General features: G+C 49.0%; 2 protein-coding genes across 5 annotated transcripts in view; both read left to right on the top strand.

The window, feature by feature from the left end:
- The window catches only part of LOC135907569 (uncharacterized), a 51,432-nt gene extending 34,314 nt beyond the window's left edge, over positions 1 to 17,118 (top strand). For all 3 annotated transcript variants that reach the window (XM_065439254.2, XM_065439251.1, XM_065439252.1), the window contains one exon: positions 16,638 to 17,118. In XM_065439254.2, coding sequence (XP_065295326.1) covers positions 16,638 to 17,003 — 366 coding nt within the window. In that variant the 3' untranslated portion in view covers positions 17,004 to 17,118. The remainder of the gene's footprint in view (positions 1 to 16,637) is intronic.
- LOC135907570 (uncharacterized) overlaps positions 1 to 20,493 on the top strand; it is a 136,942-nt gene that overhangs the window by 40,004 nt on the left and 76,445 nt on the right. For both annotated transcript variants that reach the window (XM_070532606.1, XM_070532607.1), the window contains exon 2: positions 15,590 to 15,725. The gene's annotated coding sequence lies outside the window, so the exon portion shown is untranslated. The remainder of the gene's footprint in view (positions 1 to 15,589; positions 15,726 to 20,493) is intronic.

Below are 20,493 nucleotides of genomic sequence, written 5' to 3' on the forward strand. Positions count from 1 at the left end.
CGTCCATCAGTAGAATGTATTTTGTTTTGACTTTACCCACCGCCGATTCCACGTCTTCATAGAAGCTTTCGTGTTCCTGGTCATCATGACTGGATATAGGGGCGTAGACTTGTACGACCTTCAATTTGTACCTCTTATTAGGTTTCACAACAAGAACTGCCAGCCTCTCGTTAATGATATAGAATTCCTGTATGTTACCAGCTATATCCTTATTAATCAGGAATCCGACTTCTAGTTCTCCTCTCTCCGCTAAGCCCCGGTAGCACAGGACGTGCCCGCTTTTTAGCACTGCATATGCTTCTTTTGTCCTCCTAACTTACCTGAGCCCTATTATATCCCATTTACTGCCCTCTAATTCCTCCAATAGCACTGCTAGACTCGGCTCACTAGATAAAGTTCTAGCGTTAAACGTTGCAACGTTAAACGTTGCATTTTGGATATATATTGTAAATATAATCTTCTATATTGTCACGTGGTGGTGACGTTGAAGAACACAGCAAATACTGTGAAAGACAAAACTAGCTTTTATTGGGCGAACCTGTGCCCACAAAAACAGGCTGCACTTATAGCACAATGATAGCGGCGAACACGGTCGGCGGTCGTCGAAAATCTGATACAGCGGGTCAAGCGCGTCGGCTTTTATAGAGCAGTCGTCGAATGTTCCAGACTAATCGTTCGGACCCGCGTGCCTTCCACAAAGTTCTACACCCTTCGCGTCACGCAATGAAATCAGATAACACAACGATCGGCGACAACAGACAGCCGGATAGAAGCATCGATAACTTCCAGAAACTTCGGATACATGCAGGTGCGTCCCGCACTGTGCGATTACATTTGTTAGGTGGCGAAAAGTGGTCGCCCGATAAAGTACACGTGTCAATATACTCCCAACATCCGCGTAACATATAACACTACCAAGGAAGCTACAAGGAGGGCGCGATAACCTTGCGTAACTGTTACCGGTCGGGTAGCCACTGCCAACTTTGTGCTTCAACCTAAACGTGCAAATAGAATCACAGAGCAAAGGCTTACCAAAATCTGCCACGCACGTGGTGATCTCAAGAAACAGCGCATCACCACCGCTGGCGGCTCACAACCTGAGGAGGTGCTATGCTTAAGTGCGCGTCCAGCCAAAAGCGTAGCGATTGGAGCTTCAAATACAAGAGCCATGCAACGGTCACTAAACGCACAGTGTTGTAACCCATTTGTACGTGCGCTTCTTTATGTCGAACATAAACCATGAGGTATATGCGGCACCTTTGGCCTCTGGGAGGCACTTTTAGTCCCTTCGAATGGCTCCGTTTTCCTTCCCGTATGGCTTAGCAACTTGAGTTGTACGTTTGTACGCGCAAGGGGAACCTACGTAGAACCGAAGTGGTGAGCCATTTGGCATCACACCGGCATGTAAATGACTCTCCGCTCTTGTTCGTGCTGGAGGTTCCATAGTTTTATTATGGTGTTCATGGCGGTCGGGCAGATGGCCTGTATTGGCCACTGGTTATGCGGCGAATGCCGCGCTGACCGGAACGAAAGAGACGGCATCCCAACAGGAAAATGTTGTGCCTAATAGGTCATTCATCAAGCAACAAGGTCGACAGCTGTGCCAGTGGGTAAATGACTGCAAATGAAAACCAGCGATAACAGCGTACAAAAGACGACGAGCCCAACCTCGTCCCACCTTCTTTTCTACTGAGCTGCCTTTTTCGCTCATCTGCAGTCATTCATCGGATGGTCACCCCTGGCCTGATTTCGTTTTTACCTCTTAAAGGGCCCCTGAAAGGGTTCGGACAAATTTGGAGAAGCCTCGGGTGCAGTTAATCATTCGCACCACAATTTGTGTGAAGGATCTCATATAAGGGAGCTACGGAACGATTACAAGTTACCCTCCGCCATAGTCATGCATTTTCCCCTCAACTCGTTCGCCGTGTGATCGGGGCTAAGCTCCGCCTTCACTGGCTCTGCGTCATGATGGCACGTCATGTCGTCGACTTCCGGCTCTCTAGGAGCGAGCTCGTGAAGCCCCTCCAAACTCTCCGCCAGCTGCTGGGCAGTCGACCCCAAGCGAGAGCTATCGTAGCAGCGTGCGTTGCGAGCATTCTGTCTCAGCGCCGAACGTAACTGGTATTCCGGTTACCACAGGCTAGCTGGACGCTTCGACGGATGGCTGGAGGCATAACCTCAAGCTGATGAAGGAACATTAGCGTAGACGTCCGTGAGCGGCCTGATTGGTCTGTACAATCCAACCAGCTGTTGGCGCAGAACTTAACCAGCCAAACAAAGCGCTAATATTGCTCTAACCAACTCTAAAACATTTTAAACATTTACAAGGACAATCTGATAACGATACACTCCTGCGAAATATTTACACCAGCAGCAAAGAAAAATTAATTTCGTTACTTCTAGAGTGTGTGGTTGGACTCTGTGCCACTAAGTGGCTGCACCGTGCAGATCATTCACATTTGCGCTTCTGCTCATCCCGTGAAACGGCACGGTCAAACGCTCAGGCCCTGGCCCCTTGCTTTGGCGCTTACCCGAATACCGGACTCGCGAAACGCTATTGCGGTAGCAATCCTCTGGTGCAAAGTGAAGGCAGCAAAAGCGCAAATCCTGGCGCCCATCGGATAGCGGATGATCGATGCGCTGCAGCCAGTCCGCTCATCTGCTGCCATGCAGAGGGACACGATGTCGCAGCTTGAAATATTGCCAGTCTGTATAACGTCGAATCATGGTGCTGGCGAAAAGACTGAGACCGACTCTGACCGCGGAGCTCACGTCAAAATGGATCACTTTGTAACACAAGTAGACGACGCTTGCTGTGTGCCGGAAGTGCTTAAGAGCAGTGAGAAATTGTTCTTGTGCATTCGCTATCTGTTACATTTTTTATAAAAACAAATTAACTAACATTCCAACTGTTACGAACAACATTTGTTCACCCTAAAGTTGGGAAAATTACTCATCACGCGCCCTGGGCAGCCAATCGGATAGGTCGCCCTAGTAACGTCATAGGGGTAAATGACGTAAAATGGGTAGGGGTGGCTTAAAATTCAGTCGAGCGATGTGCTGCGATCGGCAGTGATATACATTTCTAAAACCTAATAATAAATTACACGCTTTAAGCGGAGCATTTAGATGCGTCACTTAATAACCACAAGGACATGCTCTAACGACTCGGTACGTTTGTACAAAATCGTTTCAGGGTCCCTTTAAGTAGTTAGTGATAGCAGGTTTCTTTTCAATCGTCGCCACCCATGAGAATATTTCAACCTCTCTGACTTTCCGCTTGACGTTCTTTGTTGCTGTATTGCTCACCCTACAGGCCGCATACTTGCTAGTAAGCTTCCTAGTTGTTTTCCTCCACTGTGAATTGGCGTCGAATGGATGGATAGATGTTATGAGCAGTGGCGTAGCTAGGTCGTCTGGCACCCGGGGCCCATAGGTCTTCTGTCACCCCCCTCCCCTCCCGGGTGTAGCCGGGGGAAAGAGGAGTGTCTTCAAACGTGTATGACACCCCCCCCCCCCCACACTGGCCCCTTGCACCCGGGGCCCACGGCCCCCCGGCCCCCCCTGTTGCTACGCCACTGGTTATTAGCGTCCCCTTTGGAACGGGGTGGTGGGTTGCGCCACCAAGCTCTTGCTATTATACTGTTTAATGTCTTACATAGGTTAAAACAAAAAAAAAACACCGTGAACTCCCACAACGAAATTTCTTGACCCCCTATTGTGAACTTTGCTTTTGTACGTCTCCATTTTTGTGTCGTTTCCCTACTTTTCTTCCACCAATCTTCCAATCGCTTCTTACTAATCTCTACTGTGGACACACTTTCCCCCTGGTTTGGCTAAACCCAAGGGTTTCAAGGAGGCCAGTGGTGCCTAAATCATCCGCTGGCCAGATGTCTTCACATTGTAATAAAATCTGCTGCATCATTTCGCTAGCTTTACCGCAGCAAGGACGTGCTGCTTCTTCCTTCTTATATCTTCCTTTATCGGTGGGTGTTCTAAGGCCTCCTGATGTCGCTTCAAAAAGTAGTGAGCTTCCCTTGGAGTTATCATAAATTGCTTCTTTCCTGATTTCGTTTTTGCTTAAGTGGCAAAACTCGTGGCAGGTTTCGTGGACTCGTGGCAGATTTATTTTCTATTGCCGCCACCTATGAGATTATTTCAGCCTCTGTGACTTTCCACTTGACGTTCTTTCTTGATGTATTGCTTACCCTACAGTCGCATTCTTGCTGGTAAGCTTCCTAGTTCTTTTTCTCCACTGTGAATCAATGTTTTTCTTGTACAGATACCTCAACACCCTCCAAGCCCATTTACTTTCTTCCATATTCCTCAGTCGTTCTTCATATTCAATTTTACTGCGAACTTCCCTCACGTCAAAACTAGTCCAGCCCATATCACCCTGCACAGCTTCATTTGTAGTCTTCCCGTGGGCGCCCAATGCGAGGCGACCCACTGACCTTTGGTTCCCACCGAGTCCTGCTTGTACCCCTGATTTCAAGCAAATAACAGCATTTCTAAAGGTAAGTCCTGGAATCATTCCACCTTTCCACATGCCCCGGAGAACCTCGTACCTATTGTGTACCCATAGCGCTCTGTGCTTCATTACTGCCGCAATTCTCTTCCGCTTTACTTTTATCGTTTTTTCCTGTGTTTCCATATATCTATTGCCTTCATTTATTCATATACCAAGGCATTTATATTCTTATATACGAGGTATTTCCCGGCCCTGTATTGCCACTGTCTGTTCACTGTTTTCATTGAATACCATAACAAATGATTTTTTAACACTAAACTTCAAACCTAAATTCTCACCCTCCTCTCCACAGATATTAGCCGGACGTTGCATATCACTTTGCTTGTTAGCTAGCAACACAACGTCGTCCGCCTTAAAGGAACCTGGAAGCTGCTGCTCTACTACTGTACCCGCCTGTTCGTAAGGGAGATAAAACCCAATATTACTTCCTCCTAGCGCCCTCTCTGTCCCAACCATGTACACCATAAACAGCTGTGGGGATAAAGGGCGCCCCTGCCTCAGTCCCTGGTTGATTTCTTCTTACTCCTCGCTCTTCATCCCTTTCTATTCAACGCGAACGGTATTTTCTAGGTAAATCTCTCTCAAAAGCTGCAGTCAATCGTCACCTAAGCCTTCCACTTTCAGAATATCCCACAAAATGTTGCAGTCTACGTTGTCATACGCGCCTGTAATGTCTAAAAATGCCACATATAACGCTCTGCTTTCTACTCTTGATATTTCAATACACTGAGTAAGAACAAATAAGTTATGGTCCAAACACCTACCTATTCTGAAGCCATGCTGAAGTTTTTCCAAAATACCATTATTCTCTGCCCATGCTTGCAGCTTTAATTCGATTGCCTTGCTTTGCTAGCCTGTATATTAGCGATGTAACGGTCAACGGTCTATCGGAGTGAATTCTATCTTTCTCCTCCTTACCTGCACAAGTTAAATTAATTCTACTTTGTCGTCAACTGTCTGGCCTTAGTCTATCTTTTAAAGTTTTTTCAACTGCTTTCACCACAGCTTCCTTGCCTTTTGTTCCTAGTTCATTAATCAGCCTAACGTGAACCTCGTCTAGCCCTGTGGCTGTGCGCTTAAGCACTTTCTCTTCGGCTTTCCTCCAGTTGAAATTTCTCAGCACCAGCTCCTTTTCCATCTGGTTCTCTTTCATGCTCTTTTTTTTTCTTCAAGTACAACCTCCTCATTGCCTTGAAAAGATTCGGCTAGTATTTTTCGAATGTAATTTAATGCCGCTTCCCTTTTTAGTTTCTATAGGATATGTCGTTGTATTGTTGTTGACTTCCTGCCTAATAATTTTATGTGGTTCCAAAATATTCTAGGTGCGGCCTTCTTTTTCTCACATATTTCTGACAACCAACGTTCACTTTCACCTTTTATTTTTGCTTGAACCAGTATTTGAACCATATACCTTTTTCCCGGTGCATTTCCCATTTACTGGCTCCTTCATCCTGCGTCAACTGCGCTTTCTTTGCCTGCCTGTACTCTCCGGATACTTTCTGTCGTTCAGCGATCGCTTCTCGTATCTCCTTGTTCCACCAACATTTCGGTTTCTTTTTTCCTTTCTAACGAACATTTGTTTCTCTTTTCGTATTTTCGTCGTTATTACACTTAGAAGCTCACTATATTCCCACTCGTTACTTGGCCATTTGCCAAGTTCTTCCTCAACTCTAGTGACAATATTTGTTATTTCTTGAGCGTTCAAAATTTGGACTGGCCATTTTGCACTCCTTGTTCTCTTTCCCAACTACATATCCTTTTTTCAAAATGATACGTTCGTGCAGCTCCGGCGTTTGAAGTGTTTTTTCCCTTGGAACTGTGAAATTCCGCCACCTTTGGCTGCACCTCGTAGCCAGTCTATGGTGTCTAGATAGGGGAGGTGTGATGACCGGCCAGGAAAACCTGACCCCCGTTCGCGTGAATGCCGCGGGGCGGCGCTGCTGTCAGGGGCGCCGTCAGCACGCGCGGCCGTCCGCTGCGTATTTAGAGGGAATGCTGTAGTGGAAACGCATTTGACTGAGCTTTAGAAATTTTAGCTGATACTGCAGTCCCTTAGACATCGCAAAGATGGTATTGCGCTACGGTTATCATGCGGTTTTCGAATACGGGGTAACACAACCGAGTTTTCTGCTGGCAGAAAGCGAGCACGCATCTTAGAAATTACTTATTAAAGCCACCAAATCAGCGGGGAGCTTATCTATCGTAGAATGCTGTTTGCGCGATTTATATGCAATCGTATTCTTCTCCGAGGTCAACGCGATAACTGCTAGGATCCCCCGGAATGTTCATTTTCGCCACCCGTTTTTTTTTTTTTAGTTGTGGGCGTTATTACGTACGAAAGCGTTTAAGTTCGTTTACACCTGCCAAATCAGCATTAAACCATTACATACCTTGTAGTGCAACGTCCTGGAGTCATTTCATTCTCACTGCAATTCAAAAACCAGATAAACAAAAGCAACATGTTTCTGGACGAGCAAACTTTATTGCATACAGCAGAATGTACTTCCAATTCTGCTGCTTGTTTCACATCAGGCAAGGCTTCGTTCTTTTGCCTTTTTTCTCATCCATTTCCTGGTTGAGGCTCTTCAAATGAAAGTGGATTCTGGTAAGGCAGAAAAACCTGACCACCGATTCTGTAAGTGCCAGGCAATGCTCCACACAACCAATTTGTGGCACATTTGTACTCGCTTTCTTGAGTATGCTGAAGGCAGCTCTAGAATGCAGACGCTTTCTGCTAAATTCATGTGTTAGCCTGCTTTCAAGAGCTTGAATCAGACGATACAATGACTCCGACGGATAGAGAAGCCCACCCAAGTCCCACTCTTTGGAGGCATCAGCTGGGAGTTCTTTTGGGACACAGTCCCTCGGCACAAGGCAGGCATCCCTGCATGCTGCACAGCTAGTTGAGAGCACACGCTTCCTGGCCACTTAGCCTGCAATGTAGTATACCAAGCGAGCATCGCTTTGTTTTTCAACATAGTCCACATGGTCCACGGCCACTTCAACAGCCTCCATGGGTAATACATCATATCTTGTTTCTGATTTTCCAGGAGTGCCTCTTCCGCAGAAAGAAGGGAGTCCAGAAGTCCTGGCGACACTCTTCCACCTCTAGGGCTCTTTGCAAGACTGTAAAAGCTCAAGCACCTGCAAATGTTGAAATTACAGGAAGCTGTTCAGCAAAATTATTTTTACAGCCAAAGATATACAAGTACCTGATGACAAGGATGAACTGAGCCGGGGTGGGGTGATCATGTGCACCACTTGCCTGCCGTACTATCCCAAACGAGCGCCCAAGGCAGTCTTGGCTCAGGTGCGACGTCATCAGGTATCTGAAGCCGACCTTTTTGGTTAACTACTTCAGGAGGGCCTTTGGGGAATGTATTGAAACACGTAGCGGTTTGTCGGCCCTTGGAATGGCATGCGCCCACTTCAAAAACAGTTCTTGGCAAGTCGGCGCACGGAAAAGGGACACTTTTTCCGAACAAGATTTATAACCGGAATCGCACCCTGGCACGAAGCACCACCTCTGAGTATTTTTCTTTGAAGTTGAAGGCATCTTCGTCAGCCCACAGCAGTTATAAATAAGCAGCACACGCAACAATCTGCAGCAAAACACACCGTGAACATCCGGCGCCCAGGCGCTGTCTAGCCGGACTCGCTGCCTTCTCTGCGCAGTCTCCGCGGAAATGCACACGGCGCCCCGGGCCGCAGCGCTCTGTATTGCCCTAGCGGCAGTCACGCGCAAGGGGATCACCCCTCTCTATGGGAAGGGCGCCGCGGTCATCACACCTTCACTATCTAGACACCCTAGCCAGTCCGCCTGTGGCACCCAACCAAGCCATCGACGGTCCCCGGGATGCTCCCGGAGGCAAGACAGCGTCGCCTAAAATGAGTCAGAATGCTTTAGGCTTACCCGCCTCATCGCCTGGACAGCTATACCGCCAAGGTGCAATAACGCCACGCAAGAAAGAGCGGCTGCGGCAGCAGTTAGCTATGAATATTAAGGCGGCTATTCCTGCTGCTGAGTCGGTAACCGCCACCAACGAAGAGACGATGGAAGACGAGGTAGACGACCCGCGAACACCGGCGTCTCCGTGCAACGCTGCATCCCCGGGCGCGTCTCCCGCGCTTGCCTCATCAGTTGCTCCTGTCCAAAAGCGTCCGTGTCTGCTCAATCCAGACGCTCTTCCGGTACGCCCATCTGACAGCCCCCTTGGGTCGTATAAAGTTGCCATCCGTCCAAGGGAAGGCTACAACATAGAAGAGATCCCTGCGACGACCCTTCAGAAGACGCTCGCTTCCTGCGTCACCGCGACGGGCTTCTCAGGCTACACATATCACCGGGCCTCCAACACGGTGTCCGTGTGGGTGCCGTCCTTAGAGGAAGTGTGTGCCCTGTGCACATTGGCAGCAATCACCCTTCCTAATGGTTGTCTTGCCCGTTCAAGCATACCTGCTCTTTGGCATGGACATCTCTCGGTACGTGGTCCATCCCGACGAATCGCCGGAAACCCTACGTGATACTTTGACTTGTGACATTCATCATGTGCTGCTAGCCCGTTACCTAGGACGTGGTCGCACATGCTTGGTAACAGTTTCAGGACCCACTACCCCACCCAAACGCTTTATCTACAATGGGTGCGTTCTTCGACCTCATTCATACCGCCCAAGCGTAGTATACTTTTACCAGTGCCTACAACAAGGACACATGCGTGCATCGTGCCCTAACCCGGCTCTGGTGCAAACAAATGAGCCAAACACCTCCCAAGCCTTCCAATGTGGTTTATGCAAATCCAATGGCCATTCAATGATGAATCGCGCTTGCCTAACCAAGCGTAAGGCTCAGAAAAGTAAACGCGGCGTTCGCACTTTTCGCCCTACTCCACATACCCAGGACCTGTTGGTGTCATCCAACCGCTTCGCTACACTAACAGAAAAAGATGAAGCCTTCCAGGACGATGACCCTTCATCATCTAAGAGGGTACCTACTCCTCAAGCAACCTGCAGCGATGTCACTAGCCGCACTCGTCACAGACACCGTACGTCTACAACAACGGCCCAGGAGGAACTTCAAAAGGAATTCGATGGCATCAATCGCAGCATCGAAAGACTGCCAACGGAATCATCTAAACTCAACTATTGCCTCAACCGCCTTGTCACTGCGAACACTTAGTCGACAACAAATAGGTCATCGGCGGCGCAAACGCCTCATAAATGTCCTCCACCAGTGCCGGCATCAGGCATTACATCTATGCGTGAACCTGTGCCTAAACTTGCCTCCGACCCGGCATCGCTTCTGCGTTATGTCGTTCAACAGTTACAGGCCCTAACTGCCACTCTTGTAGAGCACTTATTATGATGGCTGCCACAATGGCCTCTAACCCACCTTCATCTGTAATTCCAATGGAATCGTCGGGCCCTTGCTAACAAGGTTGGTGAGCTCCGAGAACGCATTCACTTGGGCTCACTTCGAGCTTGGGCGTTACTCCTACAGGAGCAGAACTCTCTTCCTCGCATCTCGGGGTTTAATAGCTACGCAAAACCTTCCATCCCAGATCGCCGTGCGTGCTTGACTCTCTCAGTGTGCGATTGTGCTTGTGTCGTGTTATGTGCGTCCCCATTCGGGACAAGCACCCCGTCTTCGTCTAGGGTGGATTACCTGGCTTCGTCGGCATCATTCTGGCTGTCCTATTCTCATCTCCTGTGATTTCAGTGCTCCTCACCGTGAGTGGGGGTACTCTGTGTCCAGTGAACGTGGACGTCTCATTCTTGATATTCTCACCCAGAACAACTTTAGTCCGATTAATGACGTATCCATGCCTACACGACGCTGCACCCACCCACGAATTCACCATATTCACCGGACCTTGCCTAGTGGTTGGGCCATCAGAACTTTATGTGGCATCAGGAACCGGACTGCTGGAGGAGTGATCATCATCCCATTCAGCTCGGCCTAGCCCCTCAGAAAACCGACCGCCTCCGTCGCCAATATAGGGTGATCGACTGGGACACGTTTCGTGGGGGCTTCGTTAGCAAGGGATGCTCTCGACCCTCTATGCATCCCCATCCCAATGCTACAAATGGAGGTCAAAACCGCCACTTTAACGTCATCGGTCGAGGAATTTCGTCCGGCACCAGGTCTTCCACTCCTACAGCTTTGGGCACAGCGTCGCCAGGCAGAGGTTCATGCCAGCCGACACCCAGATTCCGTGGAGGCTCAACTCTATCGCCACCGCCAACGCCAGCTGACAGCCGCAGCTAGACGTCACGAACGCCGCCTCTCACGTCGGCGCTGGTTGGCGTGGTGTTCCTCGCTAGGTCCAACAAGGAGCACCACCTGAATTTGGAGAACGTTCCGAGCAATGGAAGTTAGTGGACGCTCTCCTGACCCGGGTTCCAGCGCGTGCCTCGCGTCCGGCCAAACCCCAGAGGTCCTTGCATTTGGCATGGCGCAGGTATTAGTTCCCGGTTATGATACGCAATCGCCTGTGGTCTCCTCCGCAATTGCGCTTCCGCCGAATGCAGGGGCACTCCCATCAGCTCATGTTATCTCCGGGATGCAGTCTCCGTCCACGGTGGCTGAATTTCTCACTGCAATAGACCAAGCCAAATCGAAAATTGCCCCGGGTCCTTGCGGCGTGGCATATGAGGCGTTTAAGAACCTAGAAGGAGCCCCCTTGGAAGCTGTTCTCAGCGCATTAAACGCTGCATGACTGCCAGAAGTACCGGAGCGCTGGCTGCAAGTAAATATAATCGCCATCCCAAAGCCCGGCAAACCTCATGAAAACATATCAAATCTTCGACCAATTTCTCTTATGTGTACATTATGGAAATTGTTGGAATGCATGGTGACTAACCGTCTCCAGTGGTGGCTAGACGTGCATCGCTGGGGTCATTCGTCGCAAGTTGGCTTTCGCCCCCACCTTGGTGCAGATGATGGCCTAGGTCACTTATCCTCTATGGTTTTGATTGGTGGTCGATCGACCCGAGTGAGGACCATTCTCGGCATGGATGTGCACAAGGCATACGACCAGGTCATCCATGCTTTCCTCGTTGAAGTGCTACGCTGGATGCACTTACCCGCCCAAATATGCAAGTTTATTCACACCTTTCTTGCATCTCGTGAATTCGCCACCCGCATCAACAAAGACAATGTGGGATCCTTTCGGCCACATCGCGGTGTCCGCAACAGTCAATGCTGGCCCCCATACTTCGCTACATTAGCCTCCTACCATTGGAATGACAATTGGGCGACATTGCTGACCTGCACGCGCTCATTTATGCGAATGACATCACAGTCTGGACCGTCCACCCCTCTCTCCAAATTCAGGCCACAAGGTTACAGCTCGCTCCTACATTTACAGATCAAAGGTGGTCTTTTGTAGGACCCACGTTGTCGCCTCAAAAGACGGCTCTACTTATATTCGCCGTGCGTTTAACACCACCCCTGCCGTCTTTTTTTTTCTTTTTTTTTGCACGGAAGCGGAATTCCAGTCGTTAGCTCACTCCGAGTCCTCCGCCTGGACCGGTACGATTCCGGCTCCACTGGCCCCTGGATTCACACAGCACGTCAGAAGGTATCCCAAATGCTGCAACTCATCCGCAGGATTTCTAAAACGTCAGGTGGTGCCACAACCACCATCACCCGCCTCCTCATACGTACTGTGTTACAGCCAAGGTTGATATACCAAGCCCAGTTTCACCACATGACACGCGCAAAGTGGGACCACATGGAATCTATCAATCGAGCAGCCATGCATGTTATTACGGGCCTCCCAGAAATTACGCCCATTCACGTGCTGCAGGCCGAAAGGCAATTAAATACGCTACACGGACTGGTTCACCAGTGTCGCCAAGCTTGTTCCGCAAATTGCCATGATATCTCTGAAGCCGCAGCTCTTGAGAAGTATATGGGATATGGTGATGCCCCGCGATTCCTGGCCGCCACGACCACCGTGGCTTTATCGGCAAGTTACGGACAATCGGCCTCTGACTCGCATAAACACACGATCTGTTGGCCACCTTAGTGAGTCCAGCGTATTAGCAAAAAGCTCATCAACTACGGGCGCGAGCTCTTCCCACAGACATGTAGCGTATGTCGACGCTAGTGTGAGTGATGATCACGTAATTTCGGCTATCGCTTGTCCGGAAATATTGGCAGAAATAGCAACCTGCTGGTATGCTTGCTCTCCTGCCTGGCCGTCGACATGGCGGAGCTCTTGGCAATCCGGGACGCAATATCCATCCACTGTCCGCTCCTTTTGCCGTCTAGTGGGCACCTTGACATCTTCAGCGATTCCTCAGCTGCCATCCATTGTCTGCGGCGTGTTCTGAATTCCGCTTTTTTGGTACAGGATATTCAAGACACAGTTGAGCAATTACCCGTTACAGTACGTGTAAATGGATACGTCACAATGCACATCCCACACAAGCCTTTGTGGATGCAGCAAGTCATAACAAAACTTCTCGTTCACTTCAATCAGCCCCCATCTCTCCGGAGACAAGGGTCTTCACAGAAAAAGAACAGCTTCAGCGCGCCATGCGAGCACTTCTCCCACTGTGTGGCACCGACCTCCCTGGCGGCATAGCGCGCGGGGAAGAGGTCTTGCTACGAAGGTTACGCCTCCGTGTGGCCCTTACCCCTGCGGTAACCTGGTCGTAGTCGGCACAGTACCATGCCTTCGTTAGCAATTCATGCCCCTTCTGTCCCACTCCTGTCTCCGAGGTGGACGCTGGGCACCTCCTCTGGACTTGCCCCTCTCTACACGTCCTCCGCCAGAAACGCCTGCTTCGATGTGGACCACCCTCAGGTTGGCCACCAGATGTAGACAGTTGGATTTTGGAGACCCACCCCCCGACACTGCTGGACTTCCTCCGAGAATCCGGCATGTATCTACACGTGTAAATAATTCTTTATGCCAGAAGGCACGCTGTCGCAATAAAAGAAAGTAAAGAAGATGCTCGACGACGACGTTATCCAACCATCAAAAAGCCCGTAGGCATCGCCGGTAGTGATGGTCAAAAAGAAAGACGGCAATCTACGTTTTTGTGCCGACTACTGTAAGCTGAACCGGGTGACAAAGAAAGACGTACACCCATTACCGCGTATCGATGATTCTCTCTACAGGCTCAGGCATGCCCGCTACTTCTCGTCGATGGGCCTCAAAAGTGGCTATCGGCAAATCGAGGTTGACGAGAGAGACAGTGAAAAGACTGCTTTCGTAACGCCTGATGGCCTTTACGAATTCAAGGTCCTGGCTTTAGGTTTATGCTCAGTCCCAGCAACTTTTTGCGTCTCATGGATATAGTTCTGTCAGGCCTGAAGTGGCAGACATGCCTTCACGTCATAGTTTTTTCGGAAACGTTCGAGGGACACCTGAGACGGCTGCTGGCGGTTCTGCAAAGGATACGGTCCGCCGGCTTCACACTGAAAGCAGAAAAGTGTCACTTTCGTTTCGAGGAACTCCAGTTCTTAGGTCATGTTGTGAGTCATCAAGGCGTGCCCCCTGACCCCGACAAATAATATCACGGCCGTTGCAAAGTTTCCAACGCAAACGGGCAAGAAGGCCGTGAGACGTTTCCTAGGTCTGTGTTCGTATTACCGAAGATTTCTAGCCAATTTTTCACATATAGCTTCACCGTTAACGCGCCTTAGATGAGAAGAACTTGCCTTCGTATGGGGCGAAGAAGAATAAGCAGCGTTTAATGATTTCAGATAGCTGCTACAAACACCTCCTGTACTGGCTCACTTTGACAAGGACGCTCCTACCATGATTCATATTAACGCTAGCAACGTAGGTCTAGGCGCTGCGCTCGTGCAGTGGCAAGGCTCAGCCGAGAGATTCATTGCATACGCAAGCAGAGTCTAATTAGTGAACCACAGAAAAGAAATGTCTTGCGGTGGTACGGGCAGCTATGAATTTTTGCCCATATCTCTATGGCAGTTGCTTCAGTGTTGTCAGCGATCATCACTCACTTTGCTGGCTGACGAACTTGAAGGATCCGCCCGGTCGACTAGCGCGTTGGAGCCTAAGGCTTCAAAAATTCGATATGAAAATGATGTACAAGTCTGGACGAAAGCGCTCCGACGCCGACTACCTTTCAAGGTCACCGATTGAGCAGGAAATCACAGAAGATGACGAAGACATGGCTTTTATAGGTGTTCTAGACACGGCCACGATTGCTTGTAAGCAGCGGGAAGACAGTGAACTGATTCCGTTTATTGATATTTTAAAAGACCGACTTACAAACGCGCCCAAAACATTTGCAAGAAGCTTGCCATCATTCTGCTTCCGTAATGATGTTCTCTACAAGAACATCTCTGCAAGCGGAAGCAACCTCCTACTTGTCGTCCCAACGTGCCTCCGTCATGAGGTCTTGCAAGCCTGCCACGATGAACCGAAATCTAACCGCGAACACGCGAACACGCGAAAGCTACACGTGAACACTGGTCCAACTCAAAGATCGATCTAGCGTTTAAGACTTTGGCCCGGGGGTTTCAGTCTGTCAATCACATATTCAGCTACCTCTCGGTTCATTCCTACGCCGCCCCATCCTCCAAACCACTCTGCTTGCTCACCGTGGCAACCCGTCACTCATCACCCGCCGGCCTCCCGCGTGACCAACAGCTGCGGCGAGCTCAAGAATAATGCGGAACTTTCCTCCCTGCCGCCGCGTAAGCGGCGCTGCAGCACAATGGTAGTCGTGTCGAGAGGGACGCGGGCATGCACATGTTGCACGTAGACGTTCTAGATGTCGCAGACACTGAAACAATGTCCTCAAAATCAGCATAAGCGTGGATTTTGCTCTGTCTTCAATGAACAATAACCGTGTAGCAGAGTACCATGTGAGAATCATTCTAGTCTTGCCGTCACATTTATTGGCAACGTGAAATCGTAATCTCTACCAATTCTTTTCGTTTGATTGAGTGGCTCATTTTCAAGTGTTTCTAAAGAGTTTTTAATAATATAATTTCTTTCTTTAAAAGGAATGCATTTCGCTTGAAATAGTTGAAGGAATTGACAACCGATTTTTATGGTACCCGTTTTTTCATTGCAGCGTAAAACTTCCTGCTCGGAGTGTCAAATCATACAGTGTTAACGCAGAGAACTCCAGGAAGGAATTTTTGTAGAAATTTTTCGATCTGCAGGGAGGATGTAGTCGTACGCTAAAGACGTACTGGAGACATGAACAGGTGAGCGCGATAGCGATTATACGCCCGCACTGGTGGGAATAAGCAGCCGCGAAGCGCGGTCCGACCCGCACGAGACAGATCGCAACGCCGTGCTTCCAAGTCTTTCTTTTAAGATGCTTAGACAACGGCAGCTCGCCCAAGGCACAAAAGTGCGCTTAGCAGACGCGTCTAGCATAGGCAGCAGCGACCTATCGACGACCTCATTCCTCGTCGCATCGATGGTAGCAAGTGGTGGGATATGCCAGTAGTGCTTTCATCGTACCCAGTGCTGGCACCCATTTCCGGCCCATTTAGTCGATGGCATTTTCTGCCTCCCAGGGAGGAGGCACTGAACTCTTTCGCAAGCTCGCGCTCGTACAAAAGCACTCACGTGCCCCGTGGGGAAGTAAGGATCGTGAAGGGCCGTCGGGAAGGGGAGTGGCTCTGCCACTCCACTCGTTGCCGTGAAGGCAGCGCCGCTGGTTAGGGTGACCTTTTTTTTTTCATTCCGTAATACGCATAGCAGAAAGCGCTAATGCCTACATAATGGAAAGTCGGCCTCCATCGCTGCCTTCTGGAACACCACTGACTTCAAGAAGATTGCCAACGACTACATGTGTACTCACCACTCATCTCTGCAATGCCCTCGGGCCTTGAGAGTACGTAACTAAATAAATAAAGACAAGTATGCTACACGTACAACAATTCTTTTACTGCACGCATCTGCAGCATCAAGGTTTCATCACCAGTTTGGGTGGCTTTCTGCATTTTTGTAACTTTCCGTGCCAGAAACAATGATAATTCTTAATTAAGTCGCGGACAACATGCTAGAAAACATCAACATAAACGATAGTCACATTTCCACCGCCAACTCATGACACGTCCTGCGCGGCGGTCCGTCCCTCAACTCCTGCGATGGGCTTCTGTCTGCAGGACGACGTGCATTTCTCTGGTCGCCTGGCGGCGCTTCTGCGCCTCGGGCACGTCAACACCCAGGCGATGTTCGAGTGGGATCCGGCCAAGACGAGCTGCATCTACAAAGGCAGCTGCACGTTCGCGCACAACTACAACAACTGGGAGCGCACGATGGGCCAACGGGCGCTGTGGAACCTCGTCCTTTGGCATCGCAGGCTCTATGCAGGGGACAAGGTTGAACTGTCTGCTAGGCTAGATGCCAGAGACTACAGGAATATGTTCGAGGAGATCAAGAATTATCTGCAGCGTCCCTATGACGAGGACGATAACACCGAGAAATCTGCTCCATCGAGTGACAAGCGCTTTGCTCACAGCAGATTGTAAGTTGACAAGACAGTGCGCGGCTATTCACAGTGTGCACCTGTGACGTTTTTCGCATACATTGTTACAAAAGTCTTAAGCCAGACTCAAAAAGCACAAAATAAAGTGTCTACCTCGAGTTCGTTTCATGTTGCGTCATGCAGGTCGGATTGTTATATTGTCTAACGGTACATTAATATGCATGGGATAATAATCGCTGACTGAGCAAATTCAACACGTACGGAATCAAAGTGACCAGTGTTGCCCTGAGAAGAGCTTAGAGTAGCAATAACAAATTATGGGTGGCGACGTCGCCAGCAACTTTCCTCACGTGGTCACTGTGACAATATGGACTACTGTCAACGTCATGCCGGGGTCTGTACTTCACTGTTCATTGGCAAAGAAGGGATGCATCGCACTCTAAACAACCTAAAGGCTCAGCGTAACAATTTTATTGCAATGGTAATAATAATAAGAAGAATGAAATAAAATGTTTGTTTCAGCACAAATAATTATATATAATTAAATTCAAGCCCGCATAAGCCTACGTGCGTGCATAGCGTGCGTCATAGAGTTTCCCACTATAATACCAGAGGCAAATCTGGCGCCACCGCCTATGGGAGTTTCCTAAGGGGCCCTTTGCCGTCATGGGAATGGCGGTATATGGGTGTGTTCCAATTCTGACAAGCATCGGAGACAGTCTACATAGACAGCTAACTAGACAGCCGAGGCAGCTTCGAGGCCGTATAAAGGCCGATCCACACGGCGGACCAAGTTGATCTTTTGGACCGCGGTCCACGGATCACGTGATAGGACGTCACCAGTTCGTGCGTACCGCCGCTGGCCCGCGCAAGACCACGGCCCTCGCGGTCCAACAAATCGCCGAGGCTTTTCCCGCTTACGTTTTGGCGGCAGACCGCATGCAAACTGCAGCGATTTTGGCGTAGCCAACGAATGTTGTCCGGCAACAGAGTGTCTTCAGCCAAATTCAATCTAGTTTTCGGCTAAGCAAAAGCCAGTCAAGCCAGTCGTTTCATGTCCGCCGTTTCGCCCACACGTGCGTGCAGCAGATATATTTTTTAAGTACCGTGTCCTCTTGGAGTGACGAGGAGGTTTTTTTCATTTTGTATACCTCGTTGAGCAGTTCCCGCCTTTGTGGGAGTCGAGCCGGAATGATAACAATGATAACACTCTGGCAGAGAGTGTAGCTGGTTGGCCTGCTCTGCCGTCTGCGAGGGCGGTCTGCCGTGTGGATGTGCTGTGCGCCGGGCCGTGACGTCACATCACGTGACCGAGTGGCTCGCGCACTTGGTCCGTCGTGTGGGTCGGCCTTAATGGAACGAGTTTCTAGCCGTCTAGAAGACGCACGCTTCTGCGACGTGACGCCACCTAGCGGCGCCAAAAATAAGTTGAGAAAAGCACACTTTATTTCTCTATTTTAAGTATTTACGCCTTCGAACCTATAGGAAAACACGATGTAGCTTACATTAAGGACGTAGGAAAGCGTGTGTATGTTTTCTTGTGCGCAGAAAATTTCACGAGGTTTGTTGCACTTAAAAGAAAAACTGAACCTCTAGTGACTGTTGGTTTCGAATTTTTGATTTATTCGTAATTTTTTATTAGAAATTGGCAAAAATCGCAAATTTTCAAAAAAACGAGACTATCAAGTTTACAACTCTGTACCTCTCCGATAAAAATGATATCACAGTTATGGGCATTGAATCCAATAGTGCTATAAAGCGGACAAATTTGATATGTTACACATGAATCTAAAAAATTTAGTAAAATGGAAATACAGATTTTGCAGAACCCTTGTACACAACGTAACGAATACACGTAAGATATAAATCGACATATCAAATTTGTACACTTTGAATAATCTAAGGAAAAGAAAGTGTACAATCAGTGCATTTTACCAGTGCTGGGGGGGGGGGGCAGTGACTTGAAGACTGACAAAGAAGCTTGAGACTAAGTTAAAGACCGCGTAAAGAGCGATGGGATGAATATTGCTAGGCATAACGTTTAGAGGCAGAAAGAAAGCGTTGTGGATCAGAGAGCAAACGGGTATAACCGATATTCTAATTGAGATTAGGAGAAAAATAATGAAGTTGGGCAGGTCATGTAATGCGCCATTTAGATAACCCTTGGACAATTAGGGTAACAGAATGGGTACCAGGAGAAGGGAAACGCAGTCTAGGACGGCAGAAGACAAGGTGGAGCGATGAAATTAGGAAATTCGCAGGAGCTAGTTGGAATCGTTTGGCGCAGGACTGGGGTAATTAGGGACCGCAGAGAGATGCCTTCGTCCCGCAGTGGACATAAAACGAGCTGATGATGATGAGGAATGATCTAATGGATGCCGTTTACAGAACCACGATAGCTGCTGTTCATGCTGAGCTATCTATTTGTAAACTTTGTGCTTCTATTTGTTTCACACTTTCGAATTAATTCTTTGACCAAATACAGGCCCTAATAGAAATTCCACTTCTAACAGTCGCTATAATTTAATTTTCTCTCAAATCCAACAAATTTCGTGAAAATTGGTCCAGGGATTATCTCAGAAAAGCGTTTCTGCGTTGTTTTAAATCTATTTGAATAGGCCACGTCATCGGAGTTAGGCCCGAGCTAAAGCTTCCTCTTAACGGCTTCGCCGAAAAAGAAAAAGAAAGGTGAAAAAAATTGGCAGTGGCTTAGCTCGGCTATGTCAGGATATACGTAGCGAAAGCTAAGGCATAGCATGGTTAGCCTTAGTTAATCTTGACTGCAAGTCCAGCTTAGAATGGTTGTCTAGCTATGTTGCGGCGTTTAGCCAGTCGTTCGGCGCGCTGTTCGTCTGTTTCCTGCGCGATTCGATTCCTCTTTATCTCATTCCGATGTCGATTCCACGCCTCCTTATCAGAATTGTCACCGTCCATACTGCCGCCTCAACTGAGGTTGCGGCGCACCCGAGCTGTCCTTTTCAATCCTCCGACATGTTATCAGGCTTGCGACGCATCTGGCGAAGCGAGTGGAGGCGAACGCAACGACGAAGAACACGGTGTGACGAGGAACGCGGTGTGACGTCATGTGCCTCCTTCGAGCATGGCCACGGCGAAATCGCAAGTTTGTGGCCACTAAAGCTTTAAAAAAACGTCTCGGCCGTCAATATCGCCGCCCCATATTTCGTCACGATGGTACCGTCAGCATCGACACAGCTCCGTGAGCAGCTACCAAGCTGTTCATTTTCATTATATTCCTTCCCTCAACGGCAGCGCATTGTCTTGATGCCAGCGACACCCTAAATCTGCACCATCATTGCTTCATGCATCGCTTCTGCCACAAAGCAAGCTTTCGGCGGCACACGTTCGCAGCTATATTGGCGCTGCTTGCCTAAAAAAACAGCTTGAATGTTTGCAAGGATTGACTGACGAGCTAGTTGGTTCGTTATCACAGAAAGAACAGTGCTTCAAGTTGTTAGCGCAGTGTGTGTGTGGTTCCTCCTTTGTGTCCGGTGCGCTGTTCTTTCTGTGACTTC

This window comes from Dermacentor albipictus, chromosome 1 (genome assembly GCF_038994185.2).
Source record: "Dermacentor albipictus isolate Rhodes 1998 colony chromosome 1, USDA_Dalb.pri_finalv2, whole genome shotgun sequence".
In the NCBI taxonomy this organism is placed as follows: Eukaryota; Metazoa; Arthropoda; class Arachnida; order Ixodida; family Ixodidae; genus Dermacentor; species Dermacentor albipictus.